This window comes from Coffea eugenioides, chromosome 5, assembly GCF_003713205.1.
Source record: "Coffea eugenioides isolate CCC68of chromosome 5, Ceug_1.0, whole genome shotgun sequence".
Classification (NCBI taxonomy): Eukaryota; Viridiplantae; Streptophyta; class Magnoliopsida; order Gentianales; family Rubiaceae; genus Coffea; species Coffea eugenioides.
In genome coordinates, this window is record NC_040039.1 from 10,654,146 (window position 1) to 10,663,224 (window position 9,079).

General features: G+C 36.9%; 1 protein-coding gene across 1 annotated transcript; it reads right to left on the reverse strand.

Moving 5' to 3' along the window:
- Positions 1–4,404: 4,404 nt before the first annotated feature.
- LOC113772302 (phosducin-like protein 3) lies at positions 4,405–8,730 on the reverse strand. The gene is made up of 5 exons (XM_027316890.1): positions 8,445–8,730; positions 5,857–6,198; positions 5,388–5,531; positions 5,056–5,261; positions 4,405–4,811 (listed from the first exon to the last, which is right to left on the reverse strand). Exons 2-5 carry the CDS (start codon positions 6,096–6,098, stop codon positions 4,654–4,656), a joined length of 750 nt encoding a protein of 249 aa, XP_027172691.1. The 5' UTR covers positions 6,099–6,198; positions 8,445–8,730; the 3' UTR covers positions 4,405–4,653.
- Positions 8,731–9,079: the final 349 nt, after the last annotated feature.

Sequence of the window (9,079 nt, forward strand, 5' to 3'; positions counted from 1 at the left end):
CCCTAACAGAGCTATAAAGAAGGCTCTAAGGTCACTTACTCCCAAACCCAAAATCTGGTTGGTGATTCAACCTTTTCCCGTCCATTCAAATGCGACCCCTTCTTCTCATCTTCCCTCCCCGTTGCAAACATCTTTGCAGCTGCTCCCCTCTTTTGGCTACTGAAGGAATGGCAAAGAGAGACACATAATAACAAGGTAACCTCAGCAGGGTGCTTTTCTTGCTCCTTTTGAGACATTTTCCTTTCGATCAGCTAATTCATTTCTGAGTTCCAATGCAGGATTCCAGGCCTCTTTAGCTTTCTAGTTGGCCTCTAAAGGCAGTCCCAAGCAAGAAGTTGATTCCATGTCATCGTACTTAATGAAGCAATGGAGCTCAAAAGTGATGAATGGTTCAACAATGTGTCCAACTACAAATGTGAGCATGGGTGTTCTATTTGTACAACCAGTTAATTGAGACTTCAGGATCAGTGATTTTAGACCAACACGTTAGACAAGAAGCAGTAGTAACTTCAAGAATCACTATCATAATGTGGATGCATAATTCTCTAAAACCGGAGAAAAAGGGGGTACCTGAAGGAGATTTTATATAATCTGAGCCAACCAAGCTACATGGAAGTTCAAGTTTGATCTTGTTGTTGGCTATGTACCTCAACTTGGTGGCACATTAGAGCAAAAGAATTCCAGAAATCAGACTCAAACATCTCTAGATGATTACTCGATACTTGAGCTTGCAGAACCTGATTACTCCACCATAAATCGATCTTAAGCATAACTATCTACCTGCTATGATTTGAAGTACTATATCTTAATGATACTGCTTCAAAGGAAGAGACAGAAAAGAATATCACAATAACTCGCCAGAAATAGAGCCAGTACAATGTAATAAAATGAACTAAGATATACTTAAGCCAGGCTACTTTCTTAGGCTTTCTAATCCAAAAATAGTATCCACAATGTATCACATAACACTTGCTTTCTGAACTTGCAAAAACGTAGTGTTCAAGATGCATCAAGAGATAAAAAAATATTCTCCTAAAGCTCCATCAAAGAATAGAATAAAACTCAAGATAACTTTCTCTGTGGAATACCAAATATGCATAACAACTGAAGAGAAGGAAAAAGAACTTAAATTTACAATAATAGAAGAATGCAGGGATAATACTTTTAATTTGAGAACCAACAGGTGCTCTCAACGTACAGCTTCTAAATAGAATACCTAGCTCAGAATTGACATATTTGAGTTCAATCGGTCACTAAAGCGAATACCATGGCAAAACTAAGAATCTCTTGAAAGGCTACCTCAAGCTAAAATACGTCAACATACTGGACAGAATGAAACGAGAAAACATGAAAAGTACTAGGTAAGGTATACATAATTAAAACTCTGCTCAATCAGGAAAAGAGAATGTATTCTAATGTTCAAGTGGTGAATCCAAATTTTAATAACTAATTTATAGAAATAAACATTGAACTGCTTATTTTCTCAGTTATATTAATAGAAGATTAGTTCATCTTCTTCCATGATTGTGCCTAATTTTTGACTCCTCAACTTCAGAAATAGAACAATCACCTTAAGCACTTAAGATGACAGGGATACTAAAATGTAATAAATGCTTGTCAAAGTCATCATTTGCATTGACAACTCTTTCTCTCACTTCCAAGGATCCATATTTGGCTGATGAAGACTATTTACTTTGCCAATTACTCAAATATGTCAGAGAAACCAAAAGCCCAAGCATTATGGGTCAGACTGGGAAGTTCCAGCAAACCTATCTAAGTAACAGTTGTTTTTCCTCATCCTGTCATCTGATCTAAAGTGAATATGAGGACTATCAAACTTGTATGCTTAAAAGGTAATTATTTGAAATAATAGCTGAAAATGTCAAAAGAGATTGTGTACACATACTCAGAGAAAAGAGAATTGACTTCGTGTATTCCACCTTGTTTAAAGCTATACAAATTTAATACATGATGCAGAATCTGCTTGAGAATGAAGCAGCACCATGCACACCCAATTCCAACAAATTAATTGACTGTTGTTGAGTGGCCAAGATAACCTGTCTAAAAACACAGATTTTTCATACGAAAAGTGCTGGTCTTTTTAGCAAATACATGAATATTGCATTTGTGAAGAAATGCGGACATCAGAAATGAGGGAATTGAATCCGTCTATGGAAATTTTTTTATGAATTTTTTTTAATGAATATATGAATTACTTTGCTTCATTGATAACTGCTTAAAATTTTTTTATCAGCAGGGTACTTGAGCACATATTATCCTGGATAACTGTCTCAGCTTTCACCACAAACACTTGAGATCTTCTCTAGGATTTGGGTTGAGCAACTTCATGAATAATCTCTTCCCAAGTCCACCAATGCAACATAAAATTATTCAAATTTATGAGCTGCTTATTTATTTATTTATTTATTTATTTTTTCATTGTCAATGCCTATTAAATATTATACCACAGTCCAATTTAGTGCTTTGAAATGGAGAGGGATAATAAAACTCATGAAGGTTTCTTTTGGTGGACTAGTAGAGCTACCCAGATGCTGTGACAATCTTTATCAATCTCAATATATGAATAGTGAGGCATTGTACCACAATTACAGAAATGCCATAGGTGTCCCCATGGTGCCCCAACCAAAAAAGAAGTTAGTCAGCAATCTACCAGGTACTTTAGATATTACTTGTCTTAAAGGTCCATGGATTTTTCTCTCGGATTTCTCTGCAATGAAAGCCAGAAATTTGAAAATATCCAGTAAGTTTTGTCTAGTCAGGACTCAGGAGATGTACATAGGTCCAAATTCCTTCCTCAGTTAACATGGTAAAGTCCTGCTAGAATGAAACTTAAATAATCATGAAAGCTACTCAAACAACTCAAGTTTGACGGATTTACCTCATACTGTCAAGAACTGCTTTCAGAACAAGCTTCGTAGCGGTACACTGAACACCAACCCAATCTCGAATTCTTGCAACTACAAAAACAGCCATCTTTACCTTCTATTCCGTCATTTCTGCCAGAAGGAACAAGGTCAGTGACATATCCAATGTGCTTTTCTGTTTCCTCAAAATAAAGATGCTCTATAGCATGCTTTTTTGTTTACCACAACAACATTTTCTCTCTTCCAAACAGCAGTTGTAACCATTCCACAACTACAACAGAAGCTACTATAAAATCAAAGATGCTTAAAATGGCAGATAATCACCCTTCGCATAACCATGTAAAATGGCAGCATCACATGGAGTTTCAAGATGCACATCTCATTTTGACCTCTATATGATCCCTCTTCAGGGAATATTTCAGTCAGACTTAAGCTATTAAGCAATATTCATATTACCTGAAAAAATACTACATGGTTTGAAAAAAAATTGCTCTGTTAGAGTAGAGATATATTCCTAGGCAAAGCCAATTTTCATCCTCTGGATTACAAAGAAGAAAAATTAGAACGAGGCAATGAATTCTAAACTACTAAATTCAATCAACATCCTTCTTTCAGTAATGGAACACTTTGGTTTCTAGAATGTTAGATATCAAGCCGATGATACACAGAGAATTCCAATGGAATGAGTTTCTGAATCTGGTACAAGATACCTTAGCTTAATGTTATTATCAGAGAGGCCTGATTAAAGCACAACTCTCCTTCGATACAGCATTATTAGGACAGATATCCCATGTGCCTTGTATATTCTAACAAATCCACCCTGACTTGCAGAGCCTATAATCTGGGAGTTGTTACCGCCTTTAAGCATCAAAGAGTATAATTAAAAAAAAAAAAAAAGATGCTCGTTTCTTACCGGTTTCCAGAGCAGAATTAGACAGCCTCCACAAATTCAAAATGAATATATGATTAATATATACGTTTTACTAAAATACCGAGAGGAGTAGAAGATCCAACCCAGCAGAATCGTGAAAATTCCACTTTCAGTGCTATACCGAATTTTAAGATCAACGTCAAACTTAGCAATAATCACACAAATTAACCATTTCTTTTCTTGAAACTTGACATTCTTAATTACTCAAGCCCAGAATAGTGTACCAGCATAAGTTGGCACACAGCAAAAGACCAAGAAAAGCAGATAGGAGTTTTCAATGACACACATGCAGGACCAGCAAAAGAAAGACCAAACAACAAAATAACACTATGAATTGAAGGTCATAAAATGAAACTTTTACAATCACACAGGAAAATTTTAGTACAACAGTTTATTGATCTATCAAAAAGGCATTCAACACTCTAAAATTCTCAAAGGCATCAAGCTATACATGTCGATTAGACCTTAGATTGAATGTAACACAAACTGTTCAACAGCATGAGCAAACCATAGTTAATAAAAAGAAACATGTGTACCAATTAATGAGCTGTCTGGGGCAATATCTAGTAGTCAATTACAATCCACTCATTTAAAACAGCACCACAAACAAAATAAATTTTCATTGCAACTAGAATGAAAAGTACATGAGAGCCAAAAAATGGAACAAGCACATCAAGATCTGGAATACCCTGCCACAAAACTAAACTAAAGCATAATAATGGGGAAAATATCAGACAATATCCCCATAGTTGCAAACCAAAACCTTAAGTTGACACATAACGTAAAGGAGATAAAAAAGAAATAATCTGTCCAAGAAAAGGGAGAAAAAGTCCTAGTCTAATCACTTGAAGATCCGTCATCATCTTCGCGCGCTGTCACAACCTTCTCTATAAACCTCTTCCTGACTCCATCAAGAACATCTTTCTTAGACTGTTCACCCCCACCCTGACCATCATTGAGAACTGGATCCGACTGACAAAGAACTAATGCAACACCTAAAGATTTGGAAATGCAGTTTATGAAATCAGTCAGAGAAAATAGCAGATTCAATTTACAAAAGATTAAAATAGGGAATCAAATAGTTATCATATACTCAGTCCCTCCGCTAGTTAATCCTAATCTAAACAAAAAACAATAAGAACCATGAATATTCCATAAAACACAGGTTTCAAGGCAATATAGACATCAACTTCCATTAGAAGATATCAAGAATTGCAGAAGCCTAAACTCCCAACATACCTTCAGGTGTGCATTTCCGACCAAAGCTACGGAGACCCACATAGTTTGCTTTGACTGCACTGTTGTTGTACACCAAAAGAGTTGGAATATTTTGATCAGGATAGTTAGGAATGCAGTCAGTAGATATAATTTTCACAAACTTGGTTGCCGGATATCTTTGAGCCAGTTCTTCCAAACATTGCAAAAGAAGCTCACAATCAGCGTGTCTATCAGAAAATGTGTAGTGTTAAACAATCTAGTACCTCCAACATAAAAACCAATATTTAAAAAATTTAACATCACCACAAAGATAATAGTGAAGAGGAAAACAGTGCTTAATAAGTTATAATTACCCGTCCTTGTAAAGAACCACAACAACCCAAACATCTGCAGGTGCTTGTGAAACTTCTCGCACAAAATCAGATCCAGAAATCGGCATCACTGACCCAAACCTCGCAATTTTGGCTGCTTCTCTCATCTCTGCCAACCTCTTCTTCCTTTGCAAAGTCACAAAAACACCTATTAGCTTCCACATTTACTGAAACTACACTAATTCGATAGCTCATTTTTCTCAAGATGCACCTAATTTTTCACCTCAATTACTGAAGAACTAAGTTCCACAACTGTGACCAAAATTCAAAATCTCTTTAGATGGGAAATAATTCCAATATAATCCTAATTACCAAGAAATTTAAAAAATGAAATTAACTTTCAATCCTCAGTTACTGAAATCCCAATATATGTATGAAGACAATTCAACGACCAAATACAGGAAAATCAAAAGGCCCACCACCACAAAAAATGAAAAAAGTTAAGAGGTACCTGTATTCTTGGAGGAAGCGATCATCGTCAAGATCATCTTGAAGGTCTTCAAGTTCTTCTTCGGTCTTGTCATCAACCCAGGCCCTGTCTCTCGGCTTTGAGTCGGGGTCTTCGGCTGGGGTGAAAGAAGGGGGCTTGAAAGCAGGGGGTTTGGGAGGAAGGTTCCCTAATTTTCTCTGGATATCGTCCCATTGCGTCGAGGCACCTTCCAGATCCTTGTAAACAAAATGGTAATCTGCCATTGTTTTTGTTGAAAACAATGCCCTTGTTGACAATCCTTATACTCCAACAGATAGGAATCCTCAAACAAAGTGATCTCTTCCGCTATGCGCATTCGTTCTCCTATAAAAGCATGATTAACTGAGTCCATACTCCAAAAAACACAATGCACAAAACAAAAAACAATGAAACTATATAATAAGTAGGGGTGGGCACGGGTCGGGTACCCGCCCCAACGGCAAATGGCTGACCCGACCCTAAGATGTCGGGTCACTATTTTTTTGACCCTAATCCGCTCCGATTGTCCTCAGGTACCCGATCCTCGGATACCCGAAAAATAGGGGCAGGTCATCGGGTACCCGCCCCTATTTAAAGAATGCAAATTCTGCATTCATAAGTTGAACCTGCTATAGCCTGTACGTCCAGATGCTGGGGAGACTTATTGTGAAAATCAAAAGCAACCTTTCTATTGTTATTGCTTGAGTAACATCACTGGGCAAAAATTCCAAAACAACAACTTAGTTAAATCCCCCATAAATGAATACTATGCACAAAACTTATGAGCCAATGCCCGAAAATTCAACTAAATAGATGTTGAACAACAAGATATAAAATCAAAAGTCCTCAGATTTGATAGCTATTTTAGGACTATATTTAATCAAAAACCATCATTTGCAGTTTAAGGTTACTAGCAGTGACATTTATCAAGCACTTTTGGTACCATCTGTATGGCAACTCTGATATGATTTATCATCACAGCTAGATAGATAGATAGATAGAAGATCATCTGGATCAATGGATGGATGAATGGATAAATGAATGAATAAATAAAAAGGGTTAATTACGCTTTGCTCCCCTGAGGAAATCAGGCAATGGCACCACAAAAGGCTAACAATAAATAGCAACCAAAAGAACTGCTCTTTTGCCACAAAATTTTTGTCACTGGGCAAAAATCAAGAATTATTTAATAGATATACATGAAAAGAATAAATAATCTCAATTATATAAAAAACCAAAAAGAATCAAATGGTTGAAAGCCACCACAACTAAATAAGAAACTAAAGCAATAAATATCCCAAAAACGCAAAAAAATTCAAACATATTTCATAAGAAGCCCTCAGATCTCATAGCTTCAATGAATCATAGACGGAATTTGATGGGTAATTCAACAGATGCCTTTTACAGATCACCGACAAAAAAACCAGCCAAGCCATGCACCAGTGTGTGCGTGTGTGTGTATAAAATCAAGCAATTTTCCCGGAGTAAAGAACATAAACAAAAGGGCGGAGCCGCCGAGGGAGGATTTTCAGCAGGGGAAAATGAGGGAAGGCTTTAGCAGCGAGTCTAACCATGGAGGCAAGGCTTCAAGATCAGATCAGGAGCGGCGCAAAGGGATTGCCTGGACAGAGGTGGGTGGCGGCTAATTTTTCCGGTGAAGTGCAAAGGCAACCATTGAATTTTAAACCCTGTCAATCCCCTCAATATTAACAATTTTTTCCATCATTGGGCATAGGGGTGAGCATTCGGTGCAAATGCGGTAAATCGGTGCGCTGAATTCGGTTTTTTCGGTTATTGCACCTATAGAAATCTAAACCGTTTTCATTTTCGAATTGGGCATTACCGAATTCATGTGGTACCCGATTTCAAATTCGAAAACGGTAATGAATTCGGTCTAACCGAATTCATCTGTTATGTAAAAAAAACCCTGAAGCAAATTAAGAGAATATATAAAACCAATCTTTATAGTTCAGCAACTACCAACCCCCGCAAGCCATGAGAAAGCTACAAATATTAGACTGAAAATATGTAAAGAAGCTAGACATATGTAGGCCTTCTACTGGTTTGTAGTTATAAAAGCTAAATTGCTCTCTTCGATATGTTCTAGACTTGCTCCAATGCTTTCCATTACTTATTCAGGAGCTGATTACTTTTATTGAGCTTATTAAGGTGACCTTTCTGCTTATTTATACATAGATGTTTCTTCTTTTACACATTGCAGAAAATTCATATCCAGAATCCTAGGTACAACTTCTGGAGCCGTATTTTCACTAGATGTGCACCAGAGATTGAGAATCTAAAATTTTCATTTTAGCAAGTTTTTTCCTTTTTAATTTTTCTAACGGGTAAAAGGTGGAATTTTTCCCCAAGGCCGTGACTTTTAAACGCTGCACAACTGGAGAGAGCTTTCTTGTGTATAAAATACAAAGCTTATGTTATATCACACCTAATCTAAACTACTACAACAGTTAGAGTTTGCAATTGGAAGCTCAGATTTCGTCCCCTTATCAATTCAGGATAACAAATTTCCTAGTCGATCTTGGCCCATTTTAATGCCAGAGACACAGAGCCAAAAACAGAGGAGCACTTACCTAAGCGAGCCAGAGATGAGCAGTGATGAACCAGCGATGAATCAGTGAGATCTTGGTGCTTCGTCTTCGACACTCGGCAGCGATGAACCAGCACGGCAGGACACAGCCGACAGGAGACGTAGAGCGCGGCGGACTGGCGGATGCCGGAGAGGCGGAGAGCAGCTTCGATTTGGGAATTGGGAATTGGGACTTGGGACTTGGGAGTGTTAGTGCGGTGAAAGCCCTAGGCGACGGCAGCCACGGCACTATGCAATATTGCAAATTTGCAATGGTTGTTTTCTCACTTTTCATCAGCTGAAGATGAAATCCGACTTTTCCCAAATGAAGTGACTTTGTAATTTTTAATTTATAAATTGGGGCTCCTAAATTATAATACATTCATTATGCTCCTCAATGATTTAAAAATTATTACTGATTTGATCCCCAAATTTATTCATAATTGAACACATTACTTATGTTCAAATCATTTTGTGGTTTAATTGGCATTTATTTGATCACTTATACCTAAAATCCTTGGTCTATGATTTAAGAAACACATAAAAAGTGATTAATTTAAACTAATTTAGTTAGTAGTTACAATGAATTTATAATTTACAATGATTAATAATAAGTAATATTAGTTACAAACTTACAAA

Bases quoted from the DNA above. Each gene is read 5' to 3' on its own strand.
- LOC113772302 (XM_027316890.1), bottom strand. From the start codon at position 6,098: ATGGCAGATTACCATTTTGTTTACAAGGATCTGGAAGGTGCCTCGACG. The intron at 5,532-5,856 runs GTACCTCTTAAC...GACTTTGCAAAG, and splicing joins CGCTTCCTCCAAGAATACAG to GAAGAAGAGGTTGGCAGAGA. The intron at 4,812-5,055 runs GTATGTTGGGAG...CCAAATCTTTAG, and splicing joins TCGGAAATGCACACCTGAAG to GTGTTGCATTAGTTCTTTGT.